The 20021-nt window shown below is 39.5% G+C and overlaps 1 protein-coding gene across 5 annotated transcripts in view; it reads left to right on the top strand.

Moving 5' to 3' along the window:
- Positions 1-20021, top strand: part of LOC126484069 (protein abrupt) — a 92525-nt gene that overhangs the window by 31537 nt on the left and 40967 nt on the right. For all 5 annotated transcript variants that reach the window (XM_050107436.1, XM_050107434.1, XM_050107435.1 and 2 more), the window contains 3 exons: positions 3033-3251; positions 3325-3565; positions 15055-15117. In XM_050107436.1, coding sequence (XP_049963393.1) covers positions 3033-3251; positions 3325-3565; positions 15055-15117 — 523 coding nt within the window. The remainder of the gene's footprint in view (positions 1-3032; positions 3252-3324; positions 3566-15054; positions 15118-20021) is intronic.

Below are 20021 nucleotides of genomic sequence, written 5' to 3'. Positions count from 1 at the left end.
AATTCCTGATCTGTTATTATATAGTCAATGACAGATCTGGTTCCCCTGCCTTCCCAAGTATACTGGTGAATGTTCTTATGTTTAAAAAAGGAGTTTGTGATTACTAAGCCCATACTGGCACAGAAATCCAAGAGTTGTTTCCCATTCCTGTTGGCCTCCATATCCTCTCCAAATTTACCCATAACCTTTTCATACCCTTCTGTTCGATTTCCAATCCTGGCATTAAAATCACCCATGAGCAGAACACTGTCCTTGTCCTTTACTCTAACAACTACATCACTGAGTGCGTCATAAAACCTATCCATCTTATCTTGTTCTGTCCCATCACAATGCGAATATACTGACACAATCCTAATTTTCTTGCTAGACACTGTCAAATCTATCCACATCAGTCATTCGTTTACATACCGTATTGCAACTACGCTGGGTTCCATTTCTTTCCTGATATAAAGCCCTACACCCCATTGTGCTATTCCTGCTTTGGCTCCTGACAGGTAGACCTCGTATTCTCCCACTTCCTCTTCTTTCTCACCCCTTACCCGAATGTCACTAACAGCTAAAACGTCCAACGCCCTCTTACTTGCAGCCTCTGCCAGCTCTACCTTCTTCCCAGAGTAGCCCCCATTGATATTAATAGCTCCCCATCTCGTTACCATTTGTTTGCAGAGTCGTAGCTTAGGAGTCCCTGGTTTGTCAATTAGAGGTGGGACTCCGTCACCTCCAAAGGTCCAAGGCATTTTGCTCTGATTGTTGCCAGCATCATATTTAAAGTACCAGGGAAGCAGGTCGATAGCCTTACTTGCCCCAGGTCCCATTGAGTTTTACCCCTAACGGTTAAGGGACTAACCGGTGGATTTGGTAGTCTTTGCCGTCTGAGCACAAAGGTGACCACAACTCAGAATATGTCCGAGATGCCCAGCCTTATTGCAAAGTAACTGGTATCCTGACTGTCAGGACCACTTACGTGGCCACTCATATGTTGCCCATGGTTCATGAACTAGGAAATGACATCAGGAACCCACACCATGAACCACAAACATCTGATCAGTGAATAAAAATAAGTACAGTTCCAAGGCAGTTAATACATTTAGGACATGGAAAAGGTGGTGAATACAAAGTTCTTCCACAATCAGAATGATGGTGTGGATAGAAATGGCAAACCTTGAGATTCGTAACTACAATTAAGTTTGCCAGCTCACTGCTTGAGGCTGCACTATGCATCTGTGGCACAATTCTGTTTTGTATTTTTAATGTATAGGCCATTTTCAGGATGGGAAGTGTTGTGGATTGTAGATAAACGAACAGTGTGTCAGATTCCATAAACAATCAGTTAATTAAAAGTCTAAATAAGTGAATACAGTTCAATGCTAAGGACTTCGTTAGTGAGGTTAATGATGCATCATCATCATCATCTGTTTTATATCCACTACTCCTCATCTACTAGACTTAGTCATGTGTTACTGTCATTCGTAATAGACATTCATGTTGCTTCTGCATGTGTTCTGATACCATACAAACACCTCCCCATTAGATTGTGATCTCAGTATTTTCTTACCTTTTGGAAATCAACAAAGAACTGCCATATACTATCCATTTTCTGGGCTATATTCCATGCCCTTTTCTGTTTCATTTTCATTACATTCTTAGTTGGATCTGTCACCCTAGCTGGTTCTTACGTGGTTCTTAATATGTCCCAGTAGCATAGTTGGTTTTCCTACTTTAAGAAACGAAAACGTACAGTACGATGACAGAAAAGGTTAATGGTATGTAATCATTGACAGAGTGCCAACAATTCTGATTTTCTTACTATCTTGATGAAGTCATGTTATGTTCAATAATTTTGTTCATAATTTGTTAATTGTCCATTATACTTTTATCAACTTCTAAAGACAACTTGTTTCTTTGGGTGGGTAAAATCTGATCCTTATTTAGAATTGCTAATAAATTTAACAAAGATCTTGTGGATAATGGATAGAAGGTTGGTGGCCTATAGGTTTTGCATCTCTTCTTGTGAAGAAGAATTACATGAATATCCCAGTTTTAAGAGCTTGTATTCGTTTTGCAAACAGATAAACATTTGGGTTGTTTCACCTTAGATTGCAGTGATTTTTTATATATATATATATATATATAATAGAGGGAAACATTCCACGTAGGAAATATATATCTAAAAACAAAGATGATTATATATAAAAACAAAGATGAGGTGACTTACCGAACGAAAGCGCTGGCAGGTCGATAGACACACAAACATACACACAAAATTCAAGCTTTCGCAACAAACTGTTGCCTCATCAGGAAAGAGGGAAGGAGAGGGGAAGACGAAAGGAAGTGGGTTTTAAGGGAGAGGATAAGGAGTCATTCCAATCCCGGGAGCGGAAAGACGTATACCTGTCCTTTTTTCCCCCAAAGGTAAGTCTTTCCGCTCCCGGGATTGGAATGACTCCTTATCCTCTCCCTTAAAACCCACTTCCTTTTGTCTTTCCCTCTCCTTTCCTCTTTCCTGATGAGGCAACAGTTTGTTGCGAAAGCTTGAATTTTGTGTGTATGTTTGTGGTTGTTTGTGTGTCTGTCGACCTGCCAGCACTTTCATTTGGTAAGTCAAATCATCTTTGTTTTTAGATTTATTTATATATTTTAGTGTATTTTGTTCTGCTTTATCTCCATCTTATTGAAACACTAACACATTATATGATGTTACATCTTAAATGTTATTTTCATTAGTGACTGTGGTGTTTCTGATTCATATCTTGCACTATGCAATATTTTAAAAAAGTCTCCAGATGTTAGTGCAAGTTCTATCTCTGTAATTAATGTGCTGTCAGCAACTTCTTCAAAGTCTTTATAGATGAGGTCTTCTGAATCTCATCAAGACCAGTTCGTGTGTCGATCATATGCCAAGAAAGCTCTCAAGTCTCCATCCTGTTAAGTGTATTGTATACTGCAATGATTAGTAAGAGTCATCTAATATAAGAATTTATGTATTAACTAAATCTGTATTAATAATTTCTCTTCTTTTCATTTCTGCAAAGGTATCAAATTCACTTCCATGGTCACAGTCTTCTGAAATGAGAGATAGTTTCAATGACGACGATGTTTCACCACCACCTAAAAGGAATCGCTTCTCGCCATCTCCTGCATCTTCTGCGGCACATAACAATGGGGGTGAACAGATGATGAGAGAATCCCTCTTGGGCCAAGCATTGGAAAGTGGAGCCCAGCTGCCTCCCTCGGCTGGCTCTTCTCATCAGGTAGAGTATAATTCTCCAGTTCTACCTCCTTTCCCTCTCTTTCACTGTGACCTAAAGAACTGTTTCTTTCCAGAACAAGGGTACATCTGAATCTTCTCTGCAAGCGCAGTCGACTGGTGAGGATAGTAATTCAAGTGATACCGCAATGTCTGACAGAGGAGGACATATGACTGATATTGTTCCCAAGACTGAACCAAGTGAATTTGGTTCAGCCGATGATAATCAACAACTTCATCATCATGGCAATGGCAATGGGATTGGTCTGGACACTCAGAGGACTCCCCCATTTCCAGCTGCACTTCTTGGATTACAAGGTAAATCACTGACTCGCTGCTTCGTTAATATAAAAGAAGTTGTTCTCCAATACTAGAAAGACAACTGGACATTTTGCTGGCTGTCACTAGATAGGACGTGGGGAGTATTGTATATGTTGCTATCCAATTGCAGCAGAACTCGAGAAACTCAATTACTGACACATTCATCTACTGTATGGTGCATACTGATATCTCTCACCTCTGTAGGAGAAAGTAAACTACAAAAGCAGGGTGACTGTGTATTTCATTTAAATCATAAAAAAAATTTTAGGAAATTGTGCATTGGGGGAAAAAGTATCCAGTCATTTTTTAGTCATAAAATGGTCATAAACACATCTCAGGAGCTACTCAAGGTACTGAACTCTGAATTAAAACGTAAAACACTTATATTTAATAATTTTTAACAAAGCTTGTTGAATGGGATGAACGATCTATTGAGCACGGAGTATGCATTGAAAGTAAATCGCAGAAAGACAAAAGTATTGAAGGATGACAGAAATGAAGTTAGTCTCAGACTTGACATCAAAATTCGAGACCACATAATAAACAAATTGAAGGAATTTCGCTGGCTAGGGAGTAAAATAACACACAAAGGACGAGGCAGGAAGTTAATAAGAGGCAGAGCAACACAGGCAGAGAGAGGTATTCTATAGCAAAAGAAGTCTACCAGTTTCAGACAAAGGGTTTATTTCTAATGATAAATTTCTAAGTACATAAATTTGAAGCACAACATTCTGTGCAATTGAATACGGGTGGTGGGAAAACTAGAAAAAGCAAATAAGTGTTCGAGATTTGTTTTTTAAAAAAATGTGCTGAAAATAAAGTAGACCTATAAGAAAGTAGGTTGTCTTCAGAATGATTAAATCAGAATATATCAGAAACACTAATTAGAGGAAAAGTTAAGGTGATACAGCATGTTTTCAAATATGGTTCTAGTGGGAGGTATAGAGGACAAAAATAACAGCTGAAGACAGAGATTAGAATATATGCAACAAACGACTGATGGGAGGGGGAAGAAGCAAACTTACTGGAAAGTTACAGTTTTCTATTCAGAAGTGCATGTGTTAATTGAAGATGTGCCCATGGCTGTTAGCAGGATGTAACTTTGTTTATCTAATAGACATTTGTAACTTTGTGCCAGTGTAACCATACATCATCGGAGCAGCACAAATAGTAGGTAGATAAGTGTCAAGTCAAAATTTTGAAGGTATGTGTGTGTTGTGTGTGTTGTGTGTTGTGTGTGTGTGTGTGTGTGTGTGTGTGTGTGAGAGAGAGAGAGAGAGAGAGAGAGAGAGAGAGAGAGAGAGGGGGGGGGGGTTGCTGTTATGGTCCCTACCACTTTTGTATTTTCTTTTGACTTTCCCAGCCTGAGTAACCAAGTCATATTGGGCCATTACTGTAGATAATGGAGGGAGGGCTGCGAAATCATTGTTCATTTGTCCATTAATTGCTCTAAGGATCCCCATTCGTTGAGAGGGCACACAGCATAAGAAAGAAGATGGGGCTTTCTTCAAGCTATGCAGTTCCCACAGAGCTGTTGTATCCCTATTCATTGTCTCTTCAAGAGATGTAATTTGAATCCACGTGTGCTCAGTTACAGATTTCCAACAGAACTGTCCTCTCAAGCCCTCATCTTGTTACCAAAGTTGTTAGTATTGTATCTTGTACGTCAATCAATTTCATTATGGATGTTTGTGTTACAAGAACAGTATGAAATACACCAGACTTCTAAATATAGTTTGGAGTGTAGCCACAAAGTGTAAGTTACTCATACATCTTCAGCTAGCTGTTTGCATATCATACTCTTGATTATAGCTTGAAACCTTTGTTCTCACTTCCTTCAAAATCATAATTAATTTCTCCTTCAGAATAATGATGATGCTTCACGTAATGTCTGCTGTTGCAACCATTGAAAAGTATGGTATCTTAATTGTAATGTACATATGGATGGATGATAAGTCTTTTTACTGTTGATTTCATTCCAAAACATGCTAGATCTTCATGCCACAAACTAATGAATATGCTCATTCTTCATTGTATGCTACATTGCCGAACCAGAGTGTATGCGCCCCTGGACAACCAAGAAATCTGGGGAAAATATGGGAATTTTTTCATCCAAGAAATCCTGGGAATGTTTTAGAATTTTGGGAATTTTTCATAGTTCTACTTCTCAGTTACATTTTTGTAATTTAGACTGGCAACAATTGATACTCTAACAAAAAAAATTACTTTTAGCCTGCTCATATAGGGATCATGAGGACAAGATTAGAATAATATGTAGATGCACAGAGGCATTCAAGCAATCATTCTTCCCGCACTTCATATGTGAATGGAATAGGAAGAACCTCAAATAACTAGTACAGTGGGATGTACCCTCTGCCATGCCATTTACCTCAGGATGTTTTGCAGAGTATAGATGTAGATGCAGAATAATACTGCAGCAAAAACACATAAAACGCAGTACAAACACAAGCGTCTAGTGAAAGCAAATTGTGTCTAAGGCTTTAGGATTAAGCGTGTGCAATACTTAGTAACAACAAACTGTTTTTGATGAGTGTGACATCGCAACTGTTTACATTTCTACCAGGCTGTGGGAAAATATTGTGAATGGTGGTTTGAAAAGTGATGCTTCAAAGTAAATTTCCTTTAGCAAAAGATGAGTTACATTACATGCTAGAATATGCAATGAATTTATTAAATCACACAGCATTTGACTGAATAAACTTAACACTACGAGCACCACCCAATAAGAAAATTTCGGGCCCAGAAGAGCAGCCATGTTCGCCATTATTGAAAATTTTACTGGCACATTTTTGTTTGCTGTATCTTAAAGGTTAACACACACTAGAAAAGACCAATATGATACTTGAATATGTGCTTTTCATGTAGCTGTGCTGTATGTATGTTAATTTAAACCATTAACTTCTCCTCTTTGTGTGTTCCTGCTACTTAACAGTGATGTTGCTACTGGCTGACAGCATCAGTGTCTTATGCTCTGAATATCTGCTGTCATTGGCTGGTGAGATCATGTGACTTGAGCTATGATTGGCTAACAAAAGCACATTACAATCTCAATTTCTGTGCTTTGGAAGCTACCATGTGGCATTTGGTGGCATTCATATTTACACCGATAAGCTGAAACATTATGACCACTGCCCATCCCGCTGTTGGATGCCGCCTGGTGGCGTTACGGTCACCTGACATGGTCACAAAAGTATGTAACCAGAGCAGATACAGGTGGGAGAAAATATGGGCTACAAATGGGGAAAATCCATTGAGATAACTGAGTTTGACAAAGGGCAGATTATTATTGTTGTTGTTATTACACAGAGCCTGTGAATAGGTATATATAAAATGGTGAAGTTGGTTGATTGCTCACATGCTACTGTCATGAGCACCTACAGAAAGAGGTAGGAGGACCATTAGGTGCTAAATGGTTGGACTTCCACGAGTCTTCACAGAATGTGGGCTTCGGAGGCTTGTCTGCTCTGTAAAGTAGGGTAAATGGTCATCTGTGACAACTCTGCTGAAAGAGCATGATGCTGGTGTGTGGACAAGTGTTCAAATGGCTCTGAGCACTACGGGACTTAACATCTATGGTCATCAGTCCCCTAGAACTCAGAACTAATTAAACCTAACTAACCTAAGGACAGCACACAACACCCAGCCATCACGAGGCAGAGAAAATCCCCGACCCCGCCGGGAATCGAACCCGGGCGTGGGAAGCGAGAACGCCACCGCACGACCACGAGATGCGGGCGACAAGTGTTCCAGAGTACATTGTACATTGTTGATCATAGAGCTCCACAGCAGATCACCTCTGTGTTCACATGTTGACCCAATGACATTGCCGTTTATGACTGCAGTAGTCATGGCACCATTGGGATTCCACCACCGATCAAGGGAAATGTCGGATCTTTCGATGAATGACATTTTGCTACAGTACGTCACTGATCATCTCCACAACTGCAGTCATTGAGGCGAACGGTGGCTCGAAATTAGCAGCACTCCACGGACTCAGGCAAGTTGGAGCAGTATTATGCTATGGGAGATGTTCTTGTGCGCTTGCATGTGACCTGTGGTAGTAATCGAAGATATGTAGACAGCTGCGAACCACCTGCATACCTCCACGCGTGATGTCTCCCCTGACAGCGATGTCATCTTTCAGCAGTATAATAGTCCGTGTCTCGGAGCCAGGTCCATGCTACAGTGATTTGAGAGATGTTTTAGTGAATTCATGTTGATGTCTCGGTGACCATATTTGCCTGATCTGAATCGTATGCAACACAACTGGGTTGCTACCAGGCACCATCACCACATATGTAAATCAACAGTCCGCTGTTTACACAAATTACATGACCTGTGCGTAGACATCAAATATCACATACCTCCACAAAGCTACCAACAAACTGTCGGATCCTTGAGGTGCAGAATCAGTGATATGTTTTGTTGCAAAGACAGACAAACAAGGTATTAAGCAGGTAATCGTAATTATTTTGGCTCATTAGTGTAACTTACATGGTGTGAAAATATGCAAGGTATATGTTGCCAGGCATCAAAGATCTCTCCAGAATGCATTGATTTTTTTGCTGAATTTTACTTTTTACAGTGCTATTAACTTCTGTGCTAGTGTATAAAATCTTTACCATTCAAAGGGTTGATAAGTTTTACAGTTCCGAGGGAAGGTATATTTTCACTCAACACAAAAAAAATATTCTTCACCCATGTAGTGTACTTTAACACAGGAAAAAGTATATTTTTAAACAGGAAAATTAAGGAAAAATTCACGATTTTTTTTTTCTTGTCCACATACACCCTGTGCATTTAAGCCAGTAATTTTCATTATAGTTGCCCTTAAATTTAAACAGATGGTGCATTAATGCTGATACTGTCTGCTTGTCATGCGTGTACTCATTTTTATTTACAAGCAATACATTTCAAAGCACTTCTAAACCTATGAAGAAAGGCTGTGATATCCATCAGAAGGGTGACAATAGTGACGAAACATTTGAGTGCAGGAAAAATTAGTTTGGGGGTTAGAAAAATTGCAACAAGTCATTGTTTTATAACCTGGATACTCAAATGCTGGATCTGCTGTCAAAAAGTTGGCTTTTTCCCCTTTACAATTTAATGTCCTGTTGATAGTGAGGCAGTTCAAAACATTTATTGGACAAAGGTGGGGAATATATTTGGTTATGTTGTTTTCAAATAAGACCTATCAGCATTTTACATATTGCCCACTGACTTTTGTCTCATTTGTTTAACAAAAGTACTGTCTAAAGTTCAGCCTCCATTGCTGGTGACCGCAGGGGGGGGGGAGAGGGGGGGGTGCTCCTTTGGCAGTGCTAACTGCTTGTGATGATGAAGTGTCAGAAAAATCATTAAACAATCATTGGTTGAAGAAGGATCAGAGACAAAGGCTAACTGGCAGTAAGTCAACAGTTGGCCACGAAAGCATTAACAATGTTCTGTCTCAGTGTTTGATATCTCACAGCCAGCTTTAATTGAGTTTTGATGTTTGTAGTAGAATTTTCCATGCAGCAAGCCTCTTCCCTTTCCTTGTACAGTCTCGAATGGTGCATGGGAAGAAAGGTTGCTAGGAAGCTGCTGTGTATGATCAGATCTCTAATTTTATTTTCATGGTCATCTTGCAAGATAAAGCAGTATGTTTGTTGGCTCTTCCAGAAATACACTCTCTCAGGATTTCAACAGTACAACACACTGTAGTGTACAAGAGCTGTTCAGAAAGTATCCAACCACATATATTTCTTTTTGTTGAAACCAACAATGGTATCGGGACGCGCATGCTCATGTTTGTAGGCATATATAGTGTGCAGGCCTGATCCCCTCCCTTCTTCCCTCCCAACTCCCCATGACTGCGGAAACAACCAGTCATTGGCTAACCATTGACAAGTGAACATGAGTAAGTGGTGGTTGTCAGATTTTGTTGTGGGAAAAATGATAGAAAAATTGGATCAACAATATGGGATCAAACTTTATTTTAAGGTTGCTAATTTTCAAGTTGAAACAACCTACAAGATTCGACAGGTGTTCGGGGACAGATCAATGGGTACCATGCAGGTAAAGGAGTGGTATAACTGCTCCGGAGGACTCACAGATAAGATTAAAATTAGTATTGGATACATTCATTCCATTTTAATGGAACATTTGTACCTTGGGAGCATCTTATCAAAATTTGTGTCAACTGAGCAGAAGCAACTTCACTGAGATAGCGCACAGGACATGTTGGACACTGTGAACAGTAACCTAAACGTTCGTAACAGAGGGATCACTAGTGATAAGTCCTGGTTGACTCCATCACTAGTACGACCCAGAAGGTACTAGTGTCCATAAGGAGTACTACCAAGAGGTTCGACATTGCCCTCATGAAGTTGGCACCTTTACCACGACAATGCACACTCTCGTTCTCAGTTAATTCAGAGTCATTTGGCCAAAGATAATATAACTTTTGTTTGCCCTCCTTCCTATTCCCCTGGCGTAGCACTTAGTGACTTCTGGCTTTTCCCTAAACTGAAAAAGTCTCTGAAAGGGACCAACTGGGAAGACATTGTGCAGAATTTGATGGAGCAGCTGCGCACCATACCAAAAGAGGCTTTTGAATGATACTTCCAGCAATGGCAGCAGTGTTGGTAGAGGTGTGTAGAAGCTGACAAGTGTCAAACAGTTGTATCTGAATAAAGACTGATGTTGTAAATAAAAGTTGGATACTTTTTGAACAGCCCTCGTGTAATGCCTCTTTTGCAATGTGTGCCACAGGAGTTGTGTGTGCATCTGTGGGATGATTTGACACTTACTAAACAAACTTGTGATGAAACACACTTCTCTTATTTGCATCTTCTTTGTTTTATCCTCCAATCCAAACTGATAAGGATCCCAGACAGATGAGCAATACTCAAGAATTGGACTTAAAAGTGTATTTTAGTCATGTTTTCCCAGGATGAATTAAATTTCTGTAAGTTTTCCAATGTTTCTCACCCTGTCATCAATCTTGCTGTTGTTTATTTTTTTCATTATTTTCCACTTTAAATTGCTGCATACACATATTGCCAAATATTTAATGTATGTGGCTGCTTGCAGTGACTGTTAGCAATCATGTAATAAAACAGTACCAGGTCTTTTGGCTATTTGTGTGCAGTTTGTTATATTTGTTTACTGGTCTCCACCAGTCCCTTCAAGTTTCAATCCTCAGCAGACATTACAATTTTCTGGTGTTAAGACATTTCTGAATGCAACAGCATCATTCGCGACAAGTGTTGTGGCTTTCAACAGTATCCTTAGGGCTTTTGTATATATTGTGATCAGTAATGGTCCATTAATACTCCCTTGCATATACCTGAAGTTAGTTGTGCATAACCAAATTTTTCTGTGTTAAGAAGTGCTGAAGACCTTGCTGTCGGGCGCCCAAAAACCCCTCTACTACTACTGTGTTAAGAAGTACTTGCTGTGTTTTATTTGTTAGGAACTATTCAATCCAATCACAAATCTAGTCTGATATTCCATATGCTTGTGTTTGATTTATAGGGCAACAGTTTGGAACTGTGTCAAATGCCTTCTGAAAATCAAGGTACACTACATCAATCTGGATGCTGATAGCTTCTGCCTTTTGGGTAACACGGATGAACTGAACATACAGGATTTCATATGATAGTTGTTTTTGGAATCCAGAAACATCGCAAATGTAGGCACTCATGTGCTGCCAAATTTTATTACAGGGTGACATCAGGGGAAAAGGCCTATTGGTGTGTCTGGTGGACTTTCCTTGAAAACAGGAGTGACTTGCAATTCTTTGAAAGTTGTTAGGTATGCTTGTTGTTTCAGTGAGCTATGGTATATTGTTGTTCGAAGAGGAAAAAATTGTTTCATATACTCTGTGTAGAATCACATAGGTGTACTGCACTACAGTTTTCCTCGGTGAAATAATTTTAGAAATAGGAATTAAACAGTTTCACCGTCTCTCTGTTTCAGTGCCTTTGTGGTCTCTGTGACCTACACAGGTGGCTGTGATCCATTGCTGATTTAACATTAAACCAAAATATCTTAGCATTATCCTTTTGAATTCATTGAAAGCCTCTTGTATGATTTTCATTATAGTAATTTCCATGTTGCTCCATTTTCATTTGTCTGAGGCTTTGGCTATTTAAATTTGCAATGAAAAGGTCTGCTTTTGGAACAGCTTCCTTACATGGCTGTCAAACCATGGCAAGTATGTCGCGCCTGTCAGATCTTTGATGTGCGCTTACCTGTATTAAATGTATTATAAAATGATCCTGAACTTTTCCATTTATGCTGTAACCATCTTGTAATCCTGGATTCCCCATCTTTACAACATACCTTCATTCAAACTATTTTTCATTCAGAATTCATGATGACCTCACTAGATACTATTTTATTAGTTACAGCGATAAACACAACCTTATAAGTGATGATGATCAGTATATCTGCGTGATACACACTTCAATAGGAATTTAGATTTTCATTAGTATTAACATTTCATGTCAGCCAGCTTTCTGTTCTTAGCACTTCATTTGCATTATTACAGTCACAGGTGAAACTAGTTATTAGACCTTTCCCTGAATGCTCTCACAGTAACTATAGGGTGTCCACAATTGAAGTTTCAGCTTCTCAAAATGCTGTAGAAAGAGAACCACTTCTCAGGATGATGTCTAATTTGTCTAGTATATTATTGATGCAGGGAGAAATTTCATTGAATAATAAAAAAAATTTTTTTGCCTGTAGATGGTGCTGTAAATGTTTAAACATAAATGGGTTCAGCTACAAATGACAGATGAATCGTAATAAGATGGCTGTGGTTTAGTTCACATTACATCTGTACTGATCAGTATGCATGATTGCAAAAGTTCAGCAGTCAACAGTTGTGGTGCTGTTAGTTAGATAAGCCCCCGGTGTAAAACCTGTCCCATGCGCCCTCCCACCACCACCTACTCCAGTCCTGTAACCCGGAAGGTGTACACGATCAAAGGTAGAGCCACGTGTGAAAGCACCCACCTGATTTACCAACTGACCTGCCTACACTGTGATGCATTCTATGTGGGAATGACCAGCAACAAACTGTCCATTCACATGAATGGACACAGGCAGACAGTGTTTGTTGGTAATGAGGATCACCCTGTGGCTAAACATGCCTTGGTGCACGGCCAGCACATCTTGGCACAGTGTTACACCGTCCGGGTTATCTGGATACTTCCCACTAACACCAACCTATCCAAACTCCGGAGATGGGAACTTGCTCTTCAATATATCCTCTCTTCCCGTTACCCACCAGGCCTCAATCTCCACTAATTTCAAGTTGCCGCCACTCATACCTCACCTGTCATTCAACAACATTTTTGCCTCTGCACTTCCGCCTCGACTGACATCTCTGCCCAAACTCTTTGTCTTTGAATATGTCTGCTTGTGTCTGTATATGTGTGGATGGATGTGTGTGTGTGTGTGTGTGTGTGTGTGTGTGTGTGTGTGTGTGTGCGCGCGCGTGCGCGCGAGTGTATACCCGTCATTTTTTCCCCCTAAGGTAAGTCTTTCCGCTCCCGGGATTGGAATGACTCCTTACCCTCTCCCTTAAAATCCACATCCTTTAGTCTTTCTCTCTCCTTTCCTCTTTCCTGACGAAGCAACCGTTGGTGGCGAAAGCTAGAATTTTGTGTGTATGTTTGTGTTTGTTTGTGTGTCTATCGACCTGCCAGCGCTTTCGTTTGGTAAGTCACATCATCTTTGTTTTTAGATATATGTATATACTTACATTGATGTTGTAGACCTAAAACTGTATTATCACTATTCCTTGTCTGATTCCCTGTAAATTCTCCCACTCCATGTAAGAGTAAAACTTCCTCTGTCTCAGTGAGTATAGTATCCTCGATTCATGGGTTGTCACTGACTATCTGTTCTCTCCCCTGCTGCATTACATATCCCACAATTATTATTATTATTATTATTATTATTATTATTATTATGCCATTGGTGGGGCGGCTTGCGTGCCTCAGTGATACAGATAGCCGTACTGTAGGTGCAACCATAATGGAGGGGTATCTGTTGAGAGGCCAGACAAATGTGTGGTTCCTGAAGAGGGGCAGCAGCCTTTTCAGTAGTTGCAGCGGCAACAGTCTGGATGATTGACTGACCTGGCCTTGTAACATTAACCAAAACAGCCTTGCTGTGCTGGTACTGCGAACAGCTGAAAGTAAGGGGAAATTACAGCCGTAATTTTTCCCGAGGGCATGCAGCTTTACTGTATGGTCTAATTACATCAGGTGATGCTAAGGGAATTAGATTAGGAAATGAGACAGTTGAAGTAGTAGATGAGTTCTGCTATTTGGGGAGCAAAATAACTGATGATTGTCGAAGTAGAGAGGATATAAAATGTAGACTAGCAATGCCAAGGAAAACGTTTCTGAAGAAGGGAAATTTGTTAACATCGAGTATAGATTTAAGTGTTGGGAAGTCTCTTCTGAAAGTATTTGTATGGGTGTAGCCAAGTATAGTGGTGAAGCTTGGACGATAAATAGTTTAGACAAGAAGAGAATAGAAGCTTTTGAAATGTGGTGCTACAGAAGAATGCTGAAGATTAGATGGGTAGATCACGTAACTAATGAGGTGGTACTGAATAGAATGGGGGAGAAGAGGAATTTGTGGCACAACTTGACTAGAAGAAGGGATCGGTTAGTAGGACATGTTCTGCAGCATCAAGGAATCACCAGTTTAGTGATGGAGGGAAGCGTGAAGAGTAAAAATCATAGAGGGAGACAAAGAGATGATACACTAAGCAGATTCAGAAGGATGTAGGCTGCAGTACGTACTGGGAGATGAAGCAGCTTGCACAGGATGGAGTAGCATGGAGAGCTGCATCAGATCAGTATCTGGACTGAAGACGACAATAACAACAACAACAACAACAACAACAGCATTATTATTACATCCTTGTAAATGGAGTAGTGTGCATTTCAATGTATTGTTGGTTCTATGCAGCTTATGAAATTCATTGGCCGCCTAGATTTTGAAAAAGATAGTCTCATCTTAAATTCAATATATATGTGTATTTAGACATTGCATTTAATGAGTAATTTGTTGACTTGTGTATCTACTTTTGCACTTTAATAGTGAGGGAGGCAGTCGGTGATTAACAGATGCTGCATTACAATTAGGTTACCATTGTGACATTAGAGCACTGTTTATTACCCATAGAAACTGAGACTATTTACATAACTGATGCAGCAGTGCTAGTGGAAAATAGTCCTATGAACAGCTAACTAAACAAGCTTGGAAAATATTTTAGGTAATTAATCAGTATGTAAATTAACTAATGCAAATTTTTTGTTACCCTATAAACACGATTCACACATTTGGTGGAATCAGTTAAAACAGCTTTTGACTTTCTCCATCATTAAGAAACACTGAAAATCATGTCTGTTTCTGGTGATTTCTTGTTTGTGCTAATGTAATCTCTATTGTGTTAGGCATTCCTGGACTGCTTCCTGGACCTTCTGGTCTCCACAGTAATAATCAGGATGGAAATTTTGGTAAGTGCTAATTTGTTCCCCAGTTATTGTTGGTCTTGCAAGGGAGTAGAATTGATAGTGCATGTGTGGGAAATGTTACTTTCGTTATTCTTTCAAAATGTTTTAAAACTGTGTAATACACTTTGATTAATTTTGTAACTGTAACGAAGCATTGAGGGGATACCGATTTTGGAATAAGTTGTCTACATAAACTGATTTAAGGATGCTCACAATTATCGTACAGTACATAAAGTATATCTGCTCAGTTCTAAGTAGTTATTCAAAACTTCTGTTACAGATATGCAGTAGTATAATTTTGGACTTTATACATTTTCCCCCATCAGTTCTGTAAGATGTTTTTGCACAATAAATGTTGTCATTGCCCTATAAAACTGACGGCATACAAGCACACTGGTATTTCCTCTGCCCCCTTAAACAGACTAAAACATTCCATTAATTTCCAATTAATGAGGAAAACTTGTAGTTGTTGACTTTTTCTCAAAAAGTTTACTCAAAACACAGATAAAAAATGTCAACAGTTAATGTTTTATATGTTAATGCAATTAAAGGAAACTAAATATTGTCATTAAAACTGCTGAAGACACCAGGTGTGTGCCAAGACCTAAACATTTCAATACATCTAAAACTCAATTCGGCAGATAATTTAAGGAAATGAATGAGATATTTTATTGAACTTAATGAAATAATTACTAGCATAACACATCAATAAACTACCATATATATCAGCAATATCAGTAAGTTTTGAAATTATGTGCTGTTAACGCAGCAGGATTGGTACACCATATAGAACAGCATTTGTTGGTTTTGCTTCTAATAAGATTTGCAGAAGTAGTCTCAGTACACTATAAATTGTCATTTAAAAAAAGAGCAAATAACATTAGTGTGAACATAGAGGCTTCAGTAAAATAGTGGAAGTATGTGACAGGTAACAACAAACAGATACAAAAGCAAAAACAGAGCAGGTTAATGATAAAGAAAAGGCATCTGTGTAATAGAAAGGAGAGCCAAGTAAAGAAAAAAGGGACATGAAAAACAGCTAGGAAAAAATAGCCAGCTTTACCAGTTTCCATTTCATTTTAAACAAGACTATCTCAAAATACTTTCTTACTGGACTTTAAATTGAAATGTGTGGAATGCAGGACGGTTGTCTCAAAGTAAAATGGGGAAGAAGACTGATGATAAAAGAGTGAATTTAGAAATGCAAATGTACAGCTTGAGTAACAATAAATTGAGAAACAAACTCCTAATGCAGTACTTACATGTAGAGTTTATTTCTTTGTGTCTTCTTTCATTTTATATTAAGTGTTTAATACTTTCCTAAACAAACAAAGGAAGATTTGAGCACATGCACAGTTTGTTGTAACACAAACAAACAAACAAAGGTTTAACTTTTACAACTGTTAGGAGCCAGTGACTCCTCCTCCTTGCAGACAAGTTGAAGGGAAGGAAGAGGGGTGAAAGAAAGGGACTGGAGAGGTTTAGGGAAAGTGGTACACTTTCACCCAGAACCCCAGGTCAGGGGAGACTTACTAGATGGGATGGGATGAGATGGAAAAAGAAAAACCTCTCCAGAATTCATATGACATTTGTGGTGAAACAGGCACCAAGATCAAGACTGTCATGTTGTAGAGCATGCTCTGCAACAAGATATTGTGTGTTCCTGCTATACACCATCTACTTGTGCCCAACTGGTGTACGTTGTTTCACAGATGGCTCTCCCCTTGATAGTATATGTTTTGCCAAGTGCAGGGCTGTTATAAGCCATGGTAGCCATGGTAGGAGGGTGCGTTGGGCAAGTCTTGCAGTGGGGACAGTCACAGGGGTAGAAGCCATAGAGTAGGGAGATAAATGCAGAAGGAGCATAGTGTCTGACAAGGATATTGGTGTTCGACATGAAAGTTGTGATCTCGGTGCCTGTTTCACCACTTGCGCCATCTGGATTTTTCACCCAGAAGCCAGTTCCTCAGAACTCTGGAGGTGGGAACTAGTGCCACAACATGTTCTTGGTTTTCGCCACCCACCTGGCCTTATTTAATGTTAATTTCTTCCGCCTCAGCAGTTCTACACAGTAACTACTCCTTTATTCACTCTCTTTTTCGCTGTCCCCCTCCCACCTCTGTTACATGCAATGCATGTAGCTCATCACTCTTTTTTAATTCATGGGCGATGTTTTATCAGTAATTTGTGTCTTGCATGTTACCGTGTAGTCCTCCTGTAAGCTCTCAGGTTTTTTGAATCTCGTCTGGTGCAGTCTCCAGGAATCAGTCTTTCCTTGTCATCCCGCCCAGTAAGTCTCCCCTGAACTGAGGTTCTTGGTGGCTTTTCCAAACTATACTCCTCTTCCTTCCCCTTCAACCCTTGTGCTGGAAGGAGGCACTGGCTCTGAAAGATTGCATACGTAAAGCCTTTTTTTATGTGTGTATTCTCCTACCGTCGCTTGGTGAGTAGACTTTATCTATCCAATTACATTATATTGTCAAACGCTAAATCTGGATGTTCAGCCGCAGATTTGAGCTTTCATCCTCCCTTTGCAATTCCAGTGTGCTAACCACTGCACCACCTCACTGTTCTTACCACTTAACACAAGTATACGGCATTATATGCCCCCGGGGTAATAAAATCACTAATAGTTTCCATACAGAACATTTAAACATATTACATATTGTATACCTGCATGTGACCTTTCTGTAGTCATTTGTCCATTGCCTGTCTTATATCCTTCTGAAAGAAAGTACCACACAACACTGTCATTGTGTCATGTGGGTATAACTACATTGTACAGGATGGCAGATGTTCATCAGAGACGAGTATATGCTCAGAGCGGCCCCAAGGAAGTATAATAGGCCTGTTTTTGTTCTCTATGTATGGAACTGATGTGATGGGTAGAGTGAGCAGCAATCTGAAACTGTTTACTGATAACGCCATAGTTTACAAGAAAGGGTCATCATTGAGTGACTCTAAGGGGGGAAAAATGAAATGATAATGTGGCATTATTGGCAGAGAAACCCCATCTGGTATTGTTTGGCTACCTATGCAAGTATTTTTATTTGATGCCAATTCAGCATCTTAAACGTCAGTGATGATGAAATGATGGTGAGGACAACAGAACACCCAGTCCCCCAATGAATAAAATGTCCAATTCAGCTGGGAGTCTAACATGCTGAAGTAGACCACAAGCTGCATGCACTGCAAGGGGAGACAAGATGTGTGGATGGAATTTCTAGTTGGTGTGATAAACAGCAGCTTGCTCTAAATGTGGGAAGATTTAAGTTAATGAAGATGAGTGGGGGGGAGGGGGGGGGGACATGTAGTGTTGGAGCACAGTATTAGTGATATGCTTCTTCACACAGTCATGTCAATCAAATATCTAAGTGTAACATTGCAAAGCCACGCAAAATGAATAGAGCACATAAGATTGATTGTAGGGAAGGTGAATGGTCAACATTTGGTTTACTAGGAGAATTCTAGGAAAGATTAGTTCATCAGCAAAGGTGAACACCTCCAGAACATGTGTGTGTCTCATTCTTGAGTTCAGCTCAACTGTTTGGGTTCCTTACTATGCCGGATTAAAGAAAAACATACCACAATTCAGAGATGTTTTGCTAGATTTGTCACCAGTAAGTTAGATCAGCTTGCAAATATTACGGAAATGCTCTGTGAACTCAAATGAAAATCCCAGTAGTGAGAATTCATTCTTTTCAGAAACACTATTGAGAAAGTTTAAAGTGGCATTTGATAGCCTGCAGAACAATCCTACCCCTGCCAACATACATCTTGTGTAAGAATTGCAAAGACGAGATTAGAAATACCAGGGCTTATGTGGAAATGTAGAGACAGTTGTTTCTCCTCCACATTATCAAGTGGGGTAAGAATAAGTAGATGTAAATGTAGATAGAGTGTGTCGATAAATTCTGTTCAATAAAAGTATGGTCTCTATTCTTATAATACCATTTTGTATATGTAAAAACAAACGTCTAAGGAAATATACTTAGTTGGAAATGTAGCAGCAAGGGGTTGTTGTGTAATAATTATTTCAATAAATGTAAATCACACACACAAACAATATGTGAACTATCTGTAAATGTGGTTGTTGAGATTTGTGAGCATTGCATTCTGCACTGCACTTGCCAAGATTAGGTTTGTTCCCTGACAGTATCGTTAAAATACGTAAACAGCGTGAAATAATGTTTTCTTTCATTCTTGATATGTATGAATGAATGTTACTGAACTATCAGTTTAATAAGTTCTGCTTGTGAAATAGTAACACACATTATTTACAGAAAAATTAGTAGAAGCCAACTTTGGCGCTCACATCACCTGCACAGCACAGTGCTGTGCACATATGCACAGTGCAGAACTGTGCAGAAAGCAGAATAGTGTTCATAGGCGGGCAACAGTGTTCCAGTGTGCTCATGGCATGTCAAGAAAAGGAAAGACAAGAAACACCATCCAAACCGTTTGCATGTGAATGAAACATTTCCTTCCCTGTATCGGCACTGTGTAAAACTTGTTTATTTTTGTGCAGAGTGGCACGGCTTGATACCCACTATGGCACACCACACTGCACCAAACCTTTTTCCTCAGCTCTGCTTGGCACAACTGGTGTGGATGCAGTTTTAGTTTTCGGAGAAATGTAGGCACATACGAGGCAATACTGATGCTAAGATTCGTCTTAGAAGATAGATTGAAGAAAGACAAACCTATGTTTATAGGATTTGTAGATGCAGAGAGAGTTTTTGACAGTGTGTACTGGAATACTCTCTTTGATACTTAGAAGGTGGCAGGGATAAAAGATGGGGTGAAAGGTTATTTACAACCTGTGCAGAAATCAGCATCGAGTTGTGAGGGCCACAGGACGTGAAAGGAAAGCCGTAATTGAGAATGGAATGAGACAGGGCTGTAGT

This window comes from Schistocerca serialis, chromosome 6 (genome assembly GCF_023864345.2).
Source record: "Schistocerca serialis cubense isolate TAMUIC-IGC-003099 chromosome 6, iqSchSeri2.2, whole genome shotgun sequence".
Classification (NCBI taxonomy): Eukaryota; Metazoa; Arthropoda; class Insecta; order Orthoptera; family Acrididae; genus Schistocerca; species Schistocerca serialis.
This window is presented reverse-complemented; position numbering and strand designations above follow the sequence as displayed.